Raw genomic sequence first — 19728 nt, 5'->3', positions numbered from 1 at the left:
TGCACACATCGTGTCCCTTTCTGTTTTATGACTTATCAGCCGGATGTTTTTCTTCTGTTTCATCCGAAGTTTTGACATTTAAGTTTAAGATACTTAAGTACATATATTACCGACATTGTTGTTGTCACAGCTATTTGATTGAGGGTCTTGACCTCGATCCATCTCAATTAGGCCTAATATAAGCAGGGCAGTTACGTAGACCAGAACATGTTAGACAACTCAACATGGGTTGAGTTACTCTGTAGTTTGTACTAAATCCACTGCTCATGAGTAATTGATGGCCTTGCTGTCTTTGTGAAATGATCAATTGTATTGAGCAACATAATCACACATACAGTTCTAGTATTTTATAATAATTTAAGTAACTAGTTTTTATCTAACACTTTTACATCGTTGATTAGTTGTGTAGTCGATGGTTAAAACATAGATAGCCCACGAAACAACGTGTCTTGTTAGCAGTTGATGTCATTGTGTGTGCACGTACGTGCACGCTCCCGTATATAGCAAAACCTTGCAGGATTATGAAACGAAATCTATTAATCGCCACATCGTTCAAAGATGAGGCTTTTGGTCGTAGATACGAAACGCCCCGCATTGTGTAAACAAAGGGGCTCGTGTAATTTTAATGAAAAGCACAACTTAGAAGCAAGATTGTTTTGCAATGTTTGGATTTTGTTCTGCTCAGTTCGTGGGCTGTCTTTCACACAAGCCTACGCCCGTGCAAAAGAAGAAATGAATGTTGATTATGCAATCGGTTCACATGGCGGACATCGAGCCCCATCACCAAGATTGCTGCTCTCAAATGGCAGATTCGCCTTTGTTTACAAATCTATATATCCATCGTGGTTGCATTCACCGACCTACGCGTTAAAAGCCTACATCATCATCTCGAGAATATTTTCTCGCATTCCAGTTTTCACAGCAAGCATGCGCACAGGAGAATGAGGGCTTTATCCTTATTTGGATATGGTAATTAGCGACTTCAAACAGCCTATCAGTGACCGAGTGGCTGGGCACGTGACGTTGAGAGAGCGCTCGGGAGGCGGTGTCGAGCGCGGAGCTGAGGTTAAAACCAGTGGACAAGAGACAGCGCATTCAGTGTAGGCAGAAGCAGGGACTGACAGTTGGGGGAACTTTGTTTCTATGAAACTTAGGAAAAATTGCAAAATATCACAAAAATTAACAATATCCCTCGTAAATCATTAACCTGCCCATAGGGTTGAAGGTTTTCTTTTGACTTTACATAGACAGGGCTTTGATACAGACTACTCTGACACTTTTTTGAAAGAATGGGTGAGACAGACAGTTAGCCAGCCAGCTAGCTAGCTAGCTGAGGGGCTGAGAGAGGCGGCAGGAGAACAAAAGATTTTTTTGCGTTTTGGCTGGTCGCACTGACACTAAGTCCATGCAGAACGTGTCATCACCATCACAATGCCCGTTTTACTTTTTCTGATAGACACGTCCGCTTCAATGAACCAGCGCACCCATCTGGGCACTACCTATCTGGACATAGCGAAAGGCGCTGTTGAGACTTTTATGAAGGTACTGTAACATCGGGACACCTTAATGTGGGGAGATCCCAAACGGGATGCTGACCATCGATGTACTTTGGAAAACTCGCCTGTCAGGATGATCTCTCGGTAACCGTAAATAATTCTTTACTATTTCCACAGCTCAGAGGGAGAGATCCGGCGAGTCGAGGGGACCGGTATATGTTGGTAAATTTTGAGGACGTTCCACTCGGAATAAAGGTAGAGTTTATTTTCGGTCACGTCCAGCTTTACATTGCGCAGATAGATTGTCCGTCCAATCGGTTCACCACGTTGTGATCAATTGTGTAGAGGAAATCTTCAGGAGGAGCTTTCATACCCCTTTTAAAACATGGCCGACATTTTGTTTCAATGTGAGCAGCAAGGAACTCTGGGTGTTATTTATACGGCGAAGTGATGTCTGGGGGAAGCATGGGAAGGGGGCACTGACTAGCCCACTTCACTTGTCCGGGGCAGATTTGCCATAAAGTCAAGTTGAAAGTTATCACACTATTCCATCTATGATGTTTGTTCCAAATTAGCAGATAGCCCCCTATCATAGCATTGGCTTTTTCAGAAAACGATTTTTAACCAATGCTTATCATTGCACATTAATAAGTAGTTGTCATTGTCCTCAAGGTGGGATCTGTCTGACGGCTAGACAATAATAAAATGTTAAATGAATGGTAATTGGACGAAAGGGGAGATGATATTAACCAAACTCATTGTTTTTCTTCTCTAAGGCTGGATGGAAAGAGAGCCATGCAACATTCATGACAGAATTGAGGAACCTTCAAGCAACTGGACTTACAACTATTGGCCAGTCTTTGAGGACCGCTTTTGATTTGCTCAATCTCAATAGATTAGTGACTGGCATAGACAACTATGGACAGGTACGTTGTACTGGAAAGGTAGAAAGAAAATTAATAGGGATAAAGGTTCCATGACATGGACCCCCTCCAACCTTACTGACCACCCCTGTCCGAATTGCCCCAGTCTTACAAGCACCACACACCTCCACGTGCTGTCCAGACCAGGCCTCACAGGGTCATAGTTCATGAAACAGTCATATGACATATCACAGCTGTACTTATCGCTAGAAAGTAGTAATTTGTTTATTACATGCTCTTGAGCATTCATGCTTTATTGAAAAATTATTCATTGTTATATATTGGCCATGAAATAATTGCGCCACAAATGCGGGACATTTATAGGTATCAGTCTTTTAATGAAAATCCTTCTAAACAAATAATATATATATACATATTTGGAATGTTTCAATTAATTGCTGTTCCAATGTTCAATTGCACACAGTTTAGAACAACGTGCCATTTGAAACAATATTTGGAATTGTGTTTATGAAGACAAAGAAATGCACTGCTAGGTCTTGTAAAATGAGGTCAGAGACTGAAAGGGAAAGGTTTATAAATGTACTCTTTACTGTAATTTGGTCAAAAATTATAAATAACATGTTTAAAACAGTTCTCTAAGCATATTCACAACACAGTCATGACTAATCACTCTAGACTTCCCCCTTGCAAATGTATTGCTGCTTGAAATGATACTCTGAATACATTAAGTACATCTTTTTTTACTTTACAATTCCCATGGGTTATCATTGCACACAGCATCGAAGTAAGTATGTTATGTATGTGCCTGTAGTTGATTCTGGTTACTTTACAACACTCAAAATGAGGGGTAATTTGCACATTGTATCTGGTTTTGAGGACATCTGCCTTCCGGTGAAAGACAATGGGCTGGTGGTAAGTAGTTTGGAGTGGGTGGATGAATGTTTAACCAGCATTTCCTGAGTAACTAAATGAAAGGTCTCCTGCATCCAGGGTGAGCCGTACATGGATGCTGAATAATCCATGCCTGCGTTTCACCGGGGAGCTGTGGCTTCTAGTACTGCCGTGTGGGCAGACATCGTACACACTTGTCTGAATCAAAGAGGGTCACACTCCCAATGCTTCGGCCTGCTAGTTTGGGATATTTATGTCCTTCGGGGCAATCTGCTTGAATAGAGGTCTAAATAAGACGCAAATAGGGGAACAAAATATATGTATATAAATTAACTTTTTTTTATTATTATCTTTGATCATCTTGATATCTTCCGCTGAACTATTATGTAATTTATGGAGCCTCCTGCCAACATTTTAAGTGGAAGAAAAGGCCACTTGTGAAGCCTGAAATGTAAGAAGCATTTATAATGTAACCTCTTACTAGATGCATATTGCGACAGTTGCGTCTCGTGCTCCAACTGCAGAATTCTGAAGTGGGTAATAACGCTATTTAACTGATTTTTAGCAACTACCGACATTGAAGTCCCAAACCCAGGAAGTGTGTTTAGGGAAGGAAGAAAGGAGGGAGGGAGGACGGAAGGTGTGAACGAATCCTAAACATGGTCAAGTTTTTTTCCTCTGTCGTGATAAAGAGCCCTTCAGGTTGCCAGGGTGCCATGCATGGTTGCCCCCAGTCTCTTCAGAGCGGACCTTTCCACCTACTGCCGGGGCTGTGCCAAGTAGTCTGTCGCCGCAAGACTGATGACGCTAAATGCAATGAGATGTTTCTGAGGGGGTAGATCGCATAATTGTTGGTGTGTGTGTGCGTTAGCGATAGGGAGAGAGACGGGGCTGCCTGGGGAGGGGGTGCGAGTGTTGATCAAACTGAACATCAGAGCTAGAATAATTGACACGATCTTGGTTTGATCTCAGGCTTGTCATCGTTGTGTGTCTGAGGATTAAGGAACCTGCATGTTCAGAAACACCGGCCACTTAACTGCCTGTGTGCCAAAGGGTCATTTCAAAAATTCCCAATGTTTACAGTGTTTTTTTCTAGAAATATTTCCTCTCATTACCACAGCTAGCCAGACTAACTGCAAAACTTATTGATGTCACCCAGCCACACTTTGGCCAAGGGGGTATTTCAGTAAAGGAGGGGGTTGGAGTGGGGTTGTCATGGAGACTATTGGTCGCTGCCGGTACAAAGTAATAGTTCTTGATTTAATATTTTTTGGCATGATTACCGGACACATAAATTGCAGAGCAAATCGCAAAGTCGACCTGTTTTGAAATGCTTATATCATAACAGATTGAGCAGTGCACAGGGAATCTGTATGGAAACTATTATAGCACGACACGGGTCCTGATTTGACGCAGACCACCATCTACTTGGCAGAGTTACTCAACAGTTGCTCACAGAGCTCGGGAAGATGAACAACGATGCACTCACTGATTCATAATACCAGCAGGAAACAATGATGTTATTCCACACCACTCTTGAGAGCAGAGGGACTTTACAGAGGAGTCGCCTCATTTTGTGCTCTCCCTACTCTCTCCTGGCTTTGTGTAGAGTTCAGGTGGAGGGCGGTGGGGGGTGTGAGTGAGTATCTCTCCACATGCACTCGCACAGGCACCATCTTTGTTTTTGTCAGAGGTGCCGAGATGTATTTGGGTGTTGCTCTCCCTGCAGACTGTACTGCTATGCATTATTCCCCTAGGCCTGGGATACCTTTCTCTTGTGCTCTGTCTCCCTCTTGGTCCCTCTCTCCATCGTCTGCTTTGATAACATCCTCCAAGTGTTGTCTTTGGAACAATGCAAAGTTATTCTTCCCACAGTTTAATTGTGGTTAACCTCTTTTTATAAAGGGGCAATCAGCAATTCAATCGGCAGGAATATTGTTATGTTCTTGTGCTGAATGTTCTTGTGACGAATGTAGTACTGGTGCTTGTTTAATAAAGCCCTTTTGCCCTTTTGTTTCCTTCTGTTTTAGGGACGGAATCCATTCTTCCTCGAGCCATCGATCATCATCGCTATCACCGACGGCAACAAGCTGACAAGCGGCAGCGGCGTCCAAGACGAGGTCAGCCATAGACACCATGGGAGTGGGTAGATTGTGGGAGTGCGGCCAATCACGAGTGTTTCCTGGTTGGCACCTGTCTTCATCACACATGAATGCAAATATTTACACGGACTAGAAGTATCCACTGCGCACTCTTTGTCCTAATATCAGTCCAAAAAAGTTTAGCACTTGGTCTGTGTATTCATTTGGCCACCATTGTTAAGATGAGTTTACATGGAGCTTCACTACACTAAACTGTGACACTGGCGTGTTACTAAAGAAAAAACAGTCCCACGTAGTGTCATGACTGCGCAACTCCCAAGCCGTAGGTTGTTGATTTGAATCCCCCTCCATGTCTGCAGCCTACTTGTAGGCTTCCTCGAGAAAGATATCTAGCCCCAACCTGCTCCTCCTCAGTGACATGTATCTGTATTCACTGGAAAGTTGCTTTGCAACAAAAACATCCTCTCAATGACAGAATAGTAATAGTAGATTCCCCCAGACCGGCCCGTGGCTTGCCTGTCTACCTCGGCCGCACACCTCCTCCCTGTAGATCGCTTACATGTGCTGCCTCTACCAACCACGCAAACAGCAGCCAGCTGGAGCCTGTTCCTACCAACGCCCTATCAGAACTATTAATCTATACAGCAATTGTGTATCGCTCTTAATGTGCTCTGCTCGCAACGAGCACAGACACGGTGTAGACGGGGTACACGGTTTCAGACATGCCATTCCCTTAATGGCTTCTATGGTGTCAGTTGGGCTAGCATCTGTTATGGTGCCAGCCCCCGGTCGCCTGTAGCCGCGTAGTTGTGGTTTGGCGGGGAGATGGCACGTCTGCCGTGTGGATAATCCAGCCTTGTGATTTGTTGTTTGTTGTTCTACGTGAGCACAATGTGCGAGGCTTTAGGGGGAAAAAGGTTCTAAAGAAATATGGATGTTGCACAGCCCCAGCATCGCTGTTAATTGTTGCTCCTTCAATGTTATTGTTATGTGCCTCCAAGACCTGAGGTGGAATTTTGTTCTCCCCGCACATAACAGATGCCCATTATCCTGCCTTGTAATTCACTCCTTATGTCAGACTTGTTTAACTTGGCGTGCGCTACCGCTCCCGACGCACTGGTCCATTCCAGTCCGCCTGGATCATACCGCACCGCTATGACTCGCTCGCAACCCCCTAAAGTGGTCCTTGCATGCTGAGCGACCGCTAGGCTTTGCCAATGTTTTACTATGGAGTTGAGCATCGAAGCGCAACCCAACACCGGGGCGCTACCCTGAGCGTAGTGGACTGCTCAGAATGTCCAACCTGATGATGCACTCAAAGAAAATAAAAGAAGACCGCCTTGTTTGTAAAACCAACAGAATCTCAACGCTCAAAGCTTACATTTCTAAACTTAAAGACTTAATTTCCGCGATTTTATGACATGAAAGTGTCTTCCTCCCGACGGTTAGCGGGCTGTATTCCAAACGTGAGTGCACGGCCCTTACCGGAGGCTCGTGTGTGTTCCTCTAAGCCCCTTCAATAACAGTCCACATCAACGCCGGCCTTTCTCTTCCAGCTGCACCTGCCCCTCACCACCCCCCTGCCGGGCAGCGAGCTGACCAAGGAGCCCTTCCGGTGGGACCAGAGGCTGTTCTCCCTGGTGCTGCGCATCCCGGGACACGCCTCGGTGGAGCCCGAGCCCCTGGGCGGAGTCCCGCCCGACGACTCGGCCATCACCCCCATGTGTGAGGTCACAGGAGGTAAGGCGGGAGCATGTGGGAAAAATCAATATAAAAAAAAAAGAGTGTTTGGCGACTGAAGAGCCGTCAGCTGTGTTTGATCTGTTTTCCTCAGCATCTTTTGATTATTTCGATTTGAGAGAATGAAAACGGCAGGTTGGGAATGAATTAAATCAAATTATGATTTAAATATTCCTGTTACACGTTTTTATCCCCGCCAGCGTTTGATATCTTTATTCAAAGACGGTGCTTCAAGGGGTTTTGCAGCGAAATCTCAACCCTCCTGCTGGTTCATTTGGCTTGATTAACATGATGGCATACTCCGCTAGAAACCAGAGGACCCCCACATAGGGTGAACAACGTCAATGGACAGGCGGCTGCGTTTTAAGCTGACGAGAGGAACCTGAAGAGGACACGCTATATCTGTAGCGCCAAGATCAAAATAGCAATTTGGGAAATGTAGGCCAGAGCCTAGAGAATGAATCATCTCCGTCATTACAGAAAGAACGGGAACAATGAAAGTGTTGTTGTAGGTATCAGAAGGGGGCGGGGGGCTGCCCTGTTAGTGACGTGGTGAAAAGGTAGCCCCTGTATTGTTTACTGTAATGTTCCAAGGCCGTGCTCTCATGGCCACTTGAGACACAGAGACACTTAAAGTGCTGTCGGGACTGGTCTATCAACCAGGTAATCAGAATCGAGAAGGTCAATGTAACCTGCAAGGAAACCAAAATACCCAGTCGTTTGTTTCCCAATCTGTTTTCTTTGGGCTAGGTGCGATTTTTGTCCCGACACTAACACACACGCCGCTGTAGAGGATCGAGTCCTGTCAGATGGAGCCTTGAAATCCCCTTGGCCCCAAATAAATCGATACACTTAAAAAGAAAAAGGCGACGAACCATTGTGTTGTAAAATAAATAAAAATAATTACTTCCCACGTCATCACCGCCAGGCTTCCTGCTCTCCAAGGAGCAGCAGAATGCCCTTCATGGCCCGGTTCCCACAGACGGTAGGCAGGCGTCGCAACATGGCCGCCTGTCTATTACTGCTGAGGCCGGCTGCTGGGTGTGGCCTGGCGGTCTGATGATGCGGCCGTACTAGGCCGCTCGACAAGTTTATCATTACCTGCTGCTGGTTTCAGTAGTGCCTCGGCGCTGCACTACAATAAACAAAGGGCACTGGATGTGTATCATCATACAGTCATAATTGTTGGCTGGTATGCATTGCAGACGCCGTCATCCAAAGCATTATTTGAAGGGGTTACCGACATTGAACAGTGTGTTCATTTTCGAGTAGATGCATGTTTTTTTAACAGGCCTTTTCCATCTGTGTGTGTGTGTGTGTTCTTGCAGGGCGTTCCTACAGCGTCTTCTCCCAGCGCATGCTGAACCAGTGTTTGGAGTCCCTGGTGCAGAAGATCCAGAGCGGCGTGGTGATCAACTTTGAGAAGTCGGGCCCCGACCCGCCCCCCATCGAGGGTGAGTCATCGCCGACGTGTCCCCACGCCGCCGGGAGAAACTTGTTTAGACCGCCGTAACCGACGGGTCGTATTCAGCCAACTACAATACGCCCTGTTCACCTCTCGACCGAGCGTCCCCTCTCGCCGCTGGGCCCCAAACCACGAGTCAATATTCAAAAAAGATACTCTACGAAAATCCCTCTACTTATTAAAGACGACGCCCCCGCACTGTTGTGAAAGCCTTGGGCAGTATCTGCCCCTGCATGCTTCTGCTATTTCGAGCGATGGCTGGCTGAGGAAATGTGTGTTTTCTAAACTCTACGGAAACTCTGGTTAAAGCCACATTTTCGGAGAAGGCGTCCTTAGATAACGGGACGGGAGACGATTCTGGCGCTAGCGAGCCCAGTTCTAGTAAATAACAAACCACCCTGGGTCATACACAACCATTGACCACACTGTTCTCTATTGGAGCCATTGTGTCTCATATCCTTCCGGATCTCTTCCACTCGTTTCTGTGTTTCAGACGCCCCTCCTGAAGTGAAGTCGGGCCCCCAGCCGTGGCATTGCTGTCACAAGCTCATCTACGTACGCCCCAACCCCAAGACCGGTGTGCCCATAGGACACTGGCCCATCCCAGAGGCCTTCTGGCCCGACCAGAACTCCCCCACTCTGGTGAGAAGAACGGGGGGAAACCATTACTCATTATTAAGTGTATTTCAGAACATTGCATGATGCGATTAGTACTAGCAATGATCCATTCCTGTATGGGAAATGTTAGGGCTGCCACGATTATTCGATTAATCGATTAGTCTAATTATTATTTTAAATTGTGCTAATCGGGTATTCATTAAGTCATTTCCCATGTAGAAATAAGAACCATTTGCTGCTCAATGTTGCAGTTCAAATGTTTGGTTCATGATTCTTTATAAAAGGAATAGTTTTCTTGGCTGCTTGTCGGATATAGCCAGGCCATTTAAGAGCTCTATTTGTACTCTGTTAACTCTAAATGGCATTTGCTGTATTTAATAACATTTTATAGAATAAACGATTTAAGCCCAAAAAATAATGTTGGATTAATCGACTAGCGTTAGTGCTTTAATGTCAACCTGGGACTCTGATGTTGAGCCGGTCCTACGGATCGGGGATGTTGACTGGCTTCTAACGCATGCTGCCATGCTGTGTTCTTCCTCCGGGGGCAGCCTCCTCGCTCGGCGCACCCCCACGTGCACTTCTCCTGCCTGGACGCCGAGCCCATGGTCATAGACAAGGTGCCCTTTGACAAGTACGAGCTGGAGCCGTCGCCGCTCACCCAGTACATCCTGGAGAGGAAGTCCCCCCACACCTGCTGGCAGGTGGGCCGCAACCGCACGCACACACACACGCATCGCCCACCCACACACTGCACGCACATCCACTATGGGCGGAGGGCCGCAAATGGAAAAAAATTAAATGGGAAATCAATTACTGTTCAGCATGCTCGAAAAAAATGTTGATTGAACCAGTGGTGGCCAGCTTCCTTTTCTTGCTCGAGAGCCCGATTCTTTTGTCAGGACTTCTTGTTTCCCAATCCCCTCGCCCTGTGCGTTTGCTCTCCCACACATCGTTTTAGATCCATCAACACCTGACCGTAGTATCAATGTCCGAGTCAAGTGAAAAAAAAACATTCAAATATCTATAGCTTATAAACAAGCCGTTCCCAGCGAACCCATATGCAAATCAATTCAAGTTTGAGGAAAAACCCTGTTGCTGACCCTGATGGCTTCCTTCCCCTCTCCCTGTAGGTGTTTGTGTGTAACAGTGCCAAATACAGTGACCTGGGCCAGCCCTTTGGTTACCTGAAGGCCAGTACGGCCCTCAACTGTGTCAACCTTTTTGTGATGCCCTATAACTACCCCGTGCTGCTGCCCCTGCTAGGTAAGACCTGCCCAGAGTCCCCCCTGTAAATGAATAACTTGATAATGCTATGAGCAGTACAGATGATGTAGCAGACCCTGAGAGGGAAATGTTTAACGCGTGCCCCAGCACGCCGTGTTGTGACATGTCGTTTCCGCTTGTTTAAAACGAACACAATGTTCTCCTTTTGCAGATGATTTGATCAAAGTGCACAAGTTCAAACCTACCATCAAATGGCGGCAGTCCTTTGAAAACTACCTAAAGTCTATGCCTCCGTATTACATTGGGGTGAGCACTACCGACGCCCGCATTGCACGACATGCATTTCCTGTTATTATTGTTTCCTGCGTGTTGTCTAGATCCCTCCATTCACGTTTTCTGTTTTTTTTGCGTTCAATAGCCTCTGAAGAAGGCACTGAGGATCATGGGAGCTCCCAACCTGCTGGCCGACAACGAGTACGGCCTCAGCTACAGCGTGGTGTCCTACCTCAAGAAGCTGAGCCAACAGGTACGGCTTCTCTTTGAGCGGGCGTGGTAACCCCGAGGAACGCCCCCTGCTTTAACGCTACGCCATCAACGCGCCCCCCCCCCCCCTCGCTCCTTTCGAAGTCGCCAATTCGTCGTTGTTGTGGTTGTCTCCCCGCAGTCTAAGATCGAGTACGACCGGCTCATAGCCTCCATCGGGAAGAAGCCCCCGCCGGAGCCCGGCATCAAGGTGCGCTGGCGGGGCGGGGGGGCCATCTCCCTGGCCCAGCGCCGGGACTTCAACCAGCTGCTGCAGAGCATCACCGGGGAGTCGGCCTCCCTACCCCAGGAGCTCAGCTCCAAGGAGTTCCAGGGCTTCCACCTGGCGCTGCTCAACAAGGTGGGATTTGGCGGGGTTTCAATTGGCTGTAGTCCTCGCTTTGTTTTAGAACCGGAGAAAGTCCCCCCCCCCCGAGACCTAAGATAACACCAAACACGACACTGTGTGCTAGGATGTGTTTTTTGGTCGATAGGAAATAATAGGAATCGCTTGATCTCGCTTGAGTATCTCGTAAAGTATTCCTTTATTCTTTGGCAGAGTACAGTCATTTGTTTCAGGTCGGTTGAAATGTTTATTTTCAAAACTGTTGAATGACTACACTGGTTCCTTAGTAGGGCTTCCCTACGAATAATATGCAATGCACACAATATGTTTCATGCCAATACGGTCTTACCCAGTGTGCGCAGCCATGGCCTTGTTCAGATCTCACAGGGTGGTGAAGATCTTTCAGATAAAGCGCTATGTTCGATCCACCCACGCACTCCATCCCTGACCCTCCATCTTCGCCCCTCCAGACCCTGAAGCCGCAGAGCTTGAGGAACCCCTACGACATCCCCCGCAGCCAGCTGCTGGACCAGCTCAGCCGCATGAGGAGGAACCTGCTCCACGCCGGCGTCTGCTCGCTGCGGGGACAGGACCCAGGTAGGCCCCACAGAGCGTGCGTGCGTGTGTGTGTGTGTGTGCGTACCCAGGACTCTCGCGTGTATCTCAAGTGCTTCATGGATCAACTGTTCATACAAAACGCCGGCCCTCTGATGATGTGTATCTGTCGCCCGCCCAGACCAGCTCCACAGCGTGCCGATCGCCCAGATGGGGAACTACCAGGACTTCCTGAAGGCGGCGCCGCAGCCACTCCGAGACCCCGACCCAGAGCAGCCCAAGAGGCTGCACACGTTCGGCAACCCCTTCAAACTGGACAAGAAGGTACGGCCGCTCCCCGACCCTCTGCCCAGATACGGGTTCCCTGCTTCTGAAGAATCGAGGACAGAGAAACTCTGCGTTGGTTGTCCACAGGGCTTTGTTGGACGGTTTGCAGCCCCTTGCTGTCCTCACTAAAGTCATGTTGAGTTATAGTTCAACTGGTCAATTCTACACACCTTTTTTTTTCTTTACTTGTGATACTGTCTCTGTTATACCATACTGTTTGCTTCTTTTGTCATGGGACTTATTCAGTATCCATGGAGTACCCTTTTATGGCCACCGATCAGCAGCAGTGTACACTACAGGAGCTAACCTTAACCTCTCTCACACTTTCTCTCTCTCAGGGCATGATGATCGACGAGGCGGATGAGTTTGTGACGGGCCCCCAGAACAAGGGAAAGAGGCCCCAGGGCGAGAGCAGCCCCATGCAGGGCGGCGGCCCCAAGAGACGGCGCTGCATGTCCCCTCTGCTGCGCCTGGGCAGGGCCTACACTCCCCCGGTCACCCCTCCGGCTAGCCCCAGACCGACGGCCGGTGAGTTTGATCCACACATTCACGCCCCCTAATGCTAATGCAAAATTGTGAATACAATGCAACATTAGCAATGCATATTGTTGGGTTCGGAATTGGAGCTGTGGTACAGAAAGCTTTTCTCAAAGAAGGTTGTAAACGAAGGCCCGGCTCTTTGGGAGGGGTATTAGGGGCCCGGCGCTATCAGGGGGGGCATTGGGAGACCCCTGTGCCCCACCCAAGAAAGCAAGCCCAGTTCCAGGTTTCAATGGCCCCCCCTCTTGCGTTCACACTCCCAAACGTGGACTTTAGCAACACCTTGTGGTTCAACAAGAGCCTGCATCAGTAGACTACGTGAGACGGCTCACGTTTAGTCTACTGGTTGTACCAAATAGTACAACCTTTAGCGGGTCATATATACAACGGCGGCCGCGGTATATATGACCCGCTGTAGGATTGACTTTAATAAATAATGTGATCAGTAGACATTAAAAGATGTTAACCCGTCACCATCTGCCGTGTGCCCCCTCCAGACGGGGAGAGCAGCGACGGCGAGCCGGACTTCATCATCAACCACCTGAACGAGAACCACTACACCCCGGAGAGGAGCTCGGACCAGGACCAGGACCCGGACTCCCCCGGCCCCGCGCCCACGCCCCTGGACCCCCTAGAGAACCACGCGGCGGCCGCGCCGTCCCGGCCTCCGGCCGCCCTAGGAGCCGAGGAAGAGGAGCAGGAGGATGACGTCGAGGCCGTGGACGACGACGACGACGACGACAATGTGCTGATGATGGAGCTGGAGGAGGACGTGGAGAACGGCGGCGGCGCCCGGGACGAGGAGTACCCGTCCGGGGGCGGGGGCGCGGGGGACAGCGGCGGGCTCTCGCCGGAGCTTCGTCCGCAGCGCTACCTGTCGCCGTCGGCCCTCAAGAGGCAGATCCTCAACGACTGCATCGAGGTCAACAACCAGCTGAGGGCCCTTATCACCAAGGAGATCAGGAAGCCGGGCAGACGTAGGTCCCCCCCCGCCCCCCCGCCTGCCTCTCCTCGTCACACCTGAATCAGTCGACCGCTGTGGGCGTTTGTTTTCAATGCAAATAGTTGCATTGAAAACAAACGCAAACAGATTCACTCTTGTCCTCTCATTTTGCATAAGCTTTTGGGTGTCGTCTATTCTATCCCAACGATGCATATTCATAGACATGGGCTAACGTCTAACATGGTTTGTTGCGTTTAAGAGATGCGTATTAAAAATACTGTTAAAACAGTTGGGTGTTCTCCAATACGACCTCAATCTGGTCTTTGACCGACAGTACATACTACTTACTATAGCAAGGAAACTCCCACTCAATCGGCCGTGAGGTTATTTGTCTGCTTGTCTTGAGTGTGGTACAGTGTGTAGTAACCCGTCTCCCTCCTGTTCTGTTGACCGCAGACTACGACAAGATCTTCCACTTCTTGAAGCAGATCCAGGGAACTCTGGACACGCGGCTCATCTTCATACAGAACATCATCAAAGAGGCAGCCAGGTGAGGTCGCATTCAAAACATGCAAAACGCGCACAATTTCCATAGGAAATTAATTTTACATTTACATTTACGACATAGCTTTGTCTGAATGACATTTTACTCGGGTGAACCAGCTGTGTGTTTACCCTTCTCTTCTCCTCACACTTTTTTCCAATCGGCCCAGGTTCAAGAAGAGGGTTCTCATCGAGCAGCTGGAGAACTTTCTAGAAGAGATCCACAACAGAGCCAATAACATGAACCACATGGAAGCGCTCTGAGTCCCCCTGGTGCTCAACAGGACCCTCTCCAACAACCCTGTCGTCCTCCCCTTTCCACGACAACCATCAGAGACGGGCCGAACAAAAACACCCTCCAAACTCCGCCAGAATCCAGCTCAGTCGCCTGCTCCAGTAGAGCCTCCTTCTTTGTCATGTTGACATCGGGCGGGGGGGTCTTTTACGGGAACCAAAACGAGGGAAATGGACCAGCAGGGAGCTTTGGGCTTGGCTGACGGCGGTTATTTTGCGCAGGGTTAATAACGATAGCACTTGGGATATGGGGCTGGCCCACTCAATCGAATTGCCCGGCCTGTTTGTAAAGATCATGTCCACATTCCATGTTCCCTGTGTAAGCCGCAAAGGAAACGTTTGCCGTTTTGGGTTAAAGTTGGGATCCAAAACACGAGAAGGGACTAAAAAGGGTGGATAGAAATGATTTTTTTTTTGGGGGGGGGGGGCCAGTTAAGTTGTCTTGGGGGTGTACCCCTTCAATCTCCGCTGGCCCCTCCCGCTCCATCTGTTTAGCGAGGGCTCTAAACGACAGTCTTAATGCACTTGTTGGTGAACCCATTCTCAGTGGCGTAACCGTTACTGTTGACCTTTGTTTGTCACTATTACCACTCCTGTAATGGCAAAAAGAAAAGCACTCCATTGAGCGAAACGAGCACCGCTAAGTGCAATTTAATTATTTCGACGTGTGGGCTTCCTACCTTGAATGACTTGGAAAGAAAAGCATATAAAGGTTACATCTGAATTGGTTATTTACTCCCCCCCCCCCCCCCCCCCCCCAGAGCAATATTGTGATGACCTTGGCAGTTCTATGCTTTTTTTTTTTATCTTTTCTTTTTTTAAAGCAATACATGAATTTATTTAGTCTGGTCACCAGAGAGCCAAGCCTTTAGAAACATGCACACTATTGGAGGAGGAAAAAGCGTTAATGTACAGGGACTAAGCTCAGGAACGGACACTAATGCATTGCAGTTGGCAATGTCCTCAGCATTAGTTGACAAACATATATTATTTTTTTTACTTTATTGTGATCTTTCAACGGTTAAAGTGCAATGGCTCCAGTTGTGGGGGGGAGGCGTGGAGGGACAACCTGTCCTTGCCGGTAGCTGCCAAATAATTAATTTCTATCCGCTACTTTGCCTCAAATCCCAATCAAATTTCTTTGGCTCCTACTGATCGAGTAACTTGCTTTAGCGACATCTTTGTGGTTATGTTAGGAAGGAGGGGGTTATTTTAGCATCGACATGACCTTTTTAAACGGTTGAGCTCATTGGTCTTCACTGACGACTCCGTGGCCCAGCCCCTACCGTCAGAGCGGGAGTGGGGGGTGGATCCATGGTCTGAGAGGAGACTGCTCTCTTCCCCTTCCTTCTTCCATGGACAGGGACCAAAATCTGCCATACTTGTCTTTTTTTGTTGTTTGTGAATGAGGACGCTACCAAATGAAAGTATTTTGAATACACTGTATAGCTGTAAATAACCCTAGAGTACTATTTAAAAAAAGAGAATGTTCAGTGGAAATGGCCTTTTTTTTGTAAGTATTTCCATGAATAAAGTTTCTATTTTACACTGTGAAGGGCCATGTAAATAAAGTGTCACATTGTTCTGTAATGGAGTTCCCCCATGCTTTATTTGTGTGCTGTGTTGGAGAGACTGCAGCCTCTGGATAACGGGAGGTGGGAGAAAGATACCACAAACAGCTGGGGTGTAGAAAAGAAGATGTAGTAAAAGTTTATTTACAAATATTTACATAAAAAATAGTCCCTCTTCCTGGTGTGTGTGGACCGTCCTGCAGGTCCATAATAAATACAGATGGGGGGGGGGGATGTGTTTTTGTCTGCACTCATGAGATGTTGGGGGGGGGGGGGGTGCATGAGTCCTGGTTGTTCCTCACGGTGCTTGCTCCGCTGGATTCGTCACTCGTCCCATAAACAAGATGGACCCTATATGAAGGACACCAAAACAAAGCATTAACGTGTTATGCAAACAAACCATATATTTACGTTGTGTCAAGCAGCCCAACACACAACTCCACTCTCCCCTCCATGTAACAACACGGGATCATATGAAGGAGCCCAGCTCAATACCTGTGTTTACTTGTCGAAGAATAAATACAAAGGGCCGGTCAGCCTTGAAGACCGGTGCACGGGATCGCTTCAGGAGCACCATCGCTGCACAGCAGGCAGAGATAACAAGTGTTATGATTATAACCGTATTGGCGGGGAGGTCATACCTGCTGAGTTGCTAGCCTGTATGCACGATGGAACCTTTGTGCTGTTAGATTGCTACTCTATCTTTCAGCTCTGCCTTAAAAGGTTTTTTTTTAGCACCGATGGCTCACCCGTAGCAGCCGCTGCCTTCGTGCCGTCTTCTGTGACCTCTATGCTCGCTTCGTGAAACGCTTCAGAGACATAGAGACCCTCCTCCACTGTGTGTGTGTGGGGGGGGGGAGAGGGAGTGAGAGAGAGAGGGGGGGAAACGTGAGTCATCTGTCAAACACATCTGTTGCCGGTTTAGTTTTCGAGGGAGCCAAACACCCTTGAAAGATGTGAGGCTTGTGTTGGTGTTTACCTGATATGCCAGTGAAGTCTGCTGCCGTCGGGCTGAAGGCGTCGATGATACCGACGGAGGGAAGCACTGACCTCAGGTTGAATTTGTTTTGCATTTTGAACCTGGGAACCGAGCAGTTTTCATAGGAACGTTAACAATCGGGACACCACAAATGATTCAGGATGGGTGGTGGGGGGGGTTAAGAAGCAGTTGTGAAAGTCTGCCAATGATTTCTGATTTGCGCACACGGAAAACCGAGTCGTAAATCGTGGTTGGTGCTCTGTGCTCCCCCCTATTATAAGTATCAGTAAATCAGGACGACCTCTGGATCGCTGGGGCTCACTTGGGTAAAAAGACGTCCATCTTGGTCCTCCGCAGGCCCGTGTCCCAGGACGCCACCTGGCGGGGGCTGAGCTGGGCCTCCAGCGAGGACAGGGGAGTCTTCCGGTCGCTGGGCAGGGCCAGCAGCAGGCTGAGGCTCCTGCCCAGGTAGGGCAGCTCCACCACCGTGTACCGCTGCTCCGACGCGCTGCGGAACTGGCCTACAACACAGAACCCCACAATTGTATCAATGTGCAACGCCGCGATACATACATGGCTACTGCTTTACTAATGTTTAGTGATTTTACTCGGTTGTATGATTCTAACCCCGATCCACCTCACACTATATTCAGAATTCCTAAGAGGTATTCAGAACGAATCTTTACATCTCGCTTGTGGCTGTTCTAGGTCTTGATTCATGTATTTGGCAACAAGACGCGTCTTACCAAAGTTGACCTCGGTCGCCTGGTACATCATGGGCACCTTGACCGCGCTCCCGTCCGTGAGGGTGAAGGGCAGGTTCTGAGTGTTGGTGAAGAGGAACTGCTTCTGCCAGATCCCCCGGAAGGCCACCGTGTTGACCAGGGCCATCTGTAGCCGCTGGCCCCACCACGGGGCCTCTCCCTGGGCTTCGCCAGAGCCCGACAGCTCCCCGCTGCTGCCGCCAGACTGGATGGGCCACGTCTCATCTGTGAGGAACACATTTTTCATGAATTACCAAGTCCGACTTACATTAAGCAATCAAAGAGCAGCAACATACAAATGTCTGCCAAAGCAAGAGAGAGGCAGAGGTAATAATAATAATACAACAAATTGATATAGCGCTTTTCTAAATGCTCAAAGACGCTTCACAATAGCACCTAATCATACGAAACAAAAAAACAAAACAAAACAGAAAGTTTTAAGGTTAAAAGCAAGGGTGAAAAGGTGTGTTTTGAGGGCTATTTTGAAGGATGAAAGAGAGTTGGCATTGCGGATGTCGTTGGGGACGGCATTCCAGAGAGAGGGGAGGGAGGTAACCATAGCTGATCACAGAGAAGCCCACAGAGGCACAGAGAAACATTTTCAGTCCATTAACATCCACCACCATGTAGTGATGCTGAGTAGCCTACCAGTGCTGCGTTGGTGTCCCAGTCGCCCCGGGATTGGCGACCCCAGCGGGCTGTGGGTTTGGTTGGGCTGGCTGAAGCTGGAACGGACCAGGCGGGTGTTGGCCCAGGCCTCGGCGTGGTGCTTGAACTCTGACAGCAGCTGGACGCCACTCTGGATGAACAGGGCCGTGGCCTGCTGGAGCCACATGCCCTGGCTGGAGTTACCCACGCTGCCCTGCAGATGCACCAGGAAGGGCTGCACCTGCACGTCTGCCAGGAAGGAAGGGGAGAGGTCCTTAGTGTGAAGTCATACAGATCTGTCATGTTGTAAGTTCAGAGTTCAACTTGACAGGAGTTCAGTTTTAATCTTTATATTTTTGCTGAAATGAAAGCCAGCAGCACACTATTCTCTAGTCTATAGCCACACACAAAGCTACGGTCAATAAAATAGGCCCATGCAGCACACAGTATATTGATTTTTCAGCAAATGCCATGAGTAAAGTAGTAGCGCTTGTCCAACAACAGCCTCGCCATCCATCAACTGTTTGCAACAGCTTCCGAAAAAACTTCGTCTCGGACATAAATCTGAGCAACCGTTAATGAAAAGGTCAAATGAAATCCCTGGATCAGGAATGGAAAGAAACAAAAGAGCCAACGCAATAGTTCCTCAACTGAATCTCTCCCAGACAATCCACCTCCTCTGTGGGCCTGCTGAGTGAATCAGAGCTGACTGATGCTGATCTTCAGGCCAGAGTTCTACCTAGAGGTGGTCTCATCTGATACGCTGCCATAACATGTCATGATGATCCAAATCTAAATCAAAGCCACATTAATGGCCCTTCTAGGGCCAAATCTGCACAATATCAACGAGTGCACAACATCCATCGCACACAGCTGTTTATGATCAACGACCACCGCAAAACAAAATAACACAGAGTACAGTACACTGACGAGCTCTGCCGAGAGGTGGCGCCTGCGACGTGAAACGAGAGAATTGAGTTAGTTCTCTCAATGACCCACCCGACCCAACCTCAAACGTCCATTGAGGCAAACTGCGGACACCCAGTCCAAGCCCTCGTTGGTTAGGGGGTTGGAGTCACAAAGAGGGTGAAGGGAAGCGTTTTGGAATCAATAACCCCTGAATTACCCCGAACAACCCCTTAACGCAGTAGTGTGGTTGAGTCACAGAGAATATGTAAGGAACAAACCACGACGGGGCGTCCAGTTATCGGAAACTAAAGTACTACACTACAGGGGTGGGCACGCGGCCGGGGCTACACTGAGGGGTGCTGAC

General features: G+C 48.5%; 2 protein-coding genes across 2 annotated transcripts in view; one reads left to right on the top strand and one right to left on the bottom strand.

Moving 5' to 3' along the window:
* The first annotated feature begins 1089 nt into the window (after positions 1-1089).
* Positions 1090-16083, top strand: ints6 (integrator complex subunit 6). The gene is made up of 18 exons (XM_030343663.1): positions 1090-1542; positions 1674-1751; positions 2273-2422; positions 5302-5391; positions 6930-7113; positions 8442-8567; positions 9072-9220; positions 9748-9900; positions 10330-10462; positions 10635-10729; positions 10842-10949; positions 11088-11306; positions 11762-11888; positions 12028-12170; positions 12512-12701; positions 13211-13690; positions 14113-14206; positions 14370-16083. The coding sequence occupies exons 1-18, from the start codon at positions 1432-1434 to the stop codon at positions 14461-14463; spliced, it is 2724 nt and encodes a 907-aa protein (XP_030199523.1). The 5' UTR covers positions 1090-1431; the 3' UTR covers positions 14464-16083.
* Positions 16084-16309: 226 nt separating this feature from the next.
* Positions 16310-19728, bottom strand: part of serpine3 (serpin peptidase inhibitor, clade E (nexin, plasminogen activator inhibitor type 1), member 3) — a 5712-nt gene continuing 2293 nt past the window's right edge. The window contains exons 3-9 of the mRNA XM_030343937.1: positions 18456-18704; positions 17790-18032; positions 17366-17564; positions 17044-17144; positions 16814-16900; positions 16560-16643; positions 16310-16415 (exon numbers count right to left, since the gene is read on the bottom strand). Coding sequence (XP_030199797.1) covers positions 16363-16415; positions 16560-16643; positions 16814-16900; positions 17044-17144; positions 17366-17564; positions 17790-18032; positions 18456-18704 — 1016 coding nt within the window. The 3' untranslated portion in view covers positions 16310-16362. The remainder of the gene's footprint in view (positions 16416-16559; positions 16644-16813; positions 16901-17043; positions 17145-17365; positions 17565-17789; positions 18033-18455; positions 18705-19728) is intronic.

Source organism: Gadus morhua, chromosome 20 (genome assembly GCF_902167405.1).
Source record: "Gadus morhua chromosome 20, gadMor3.0, whole genome shotgun sequence".
In the NCBI taxonomy this organism is placed as follows: domain Eukaryota; kingdom Metazoa; phylum Chordata; class Actinopteri; order Gadiformes; family Gadidae; genus Gadus; species Gadus morhua.
The sequence above is the reverse complement of the archived record's forward strand: the minus strand, read 5'-3'. Positions and strand labels throughout refer to the sequence as shown.

What these genes read in the sequence shown, in the direction of transcription:
- ints6 (XM_030343663.1), top strand. Translation starts at nt 1,432, where the DNA reads ATGCCCGTTTTACTTTTTCTGATAGACACGTCCGCTTCAATGAACCAG. An exon ending in ACGTTCCACTCGGAATAAAG is followed by an intron (nt 1,752 to 2,272) that starts GTAGAGTTTATT and finishes TTCTTCTCTAAG; the next exon opens with GCTGGATGGAAAGAGAGCCA. An exon ending in ACCAGAACTCCCCCACTCTG is followed by an intron (nt 9,221 to 9,747) that starts GTGAGAAGAACG and finishes CTCCGGGGGCAG; the next exon opens with CCTCCTCGCTCGGCGCACCC.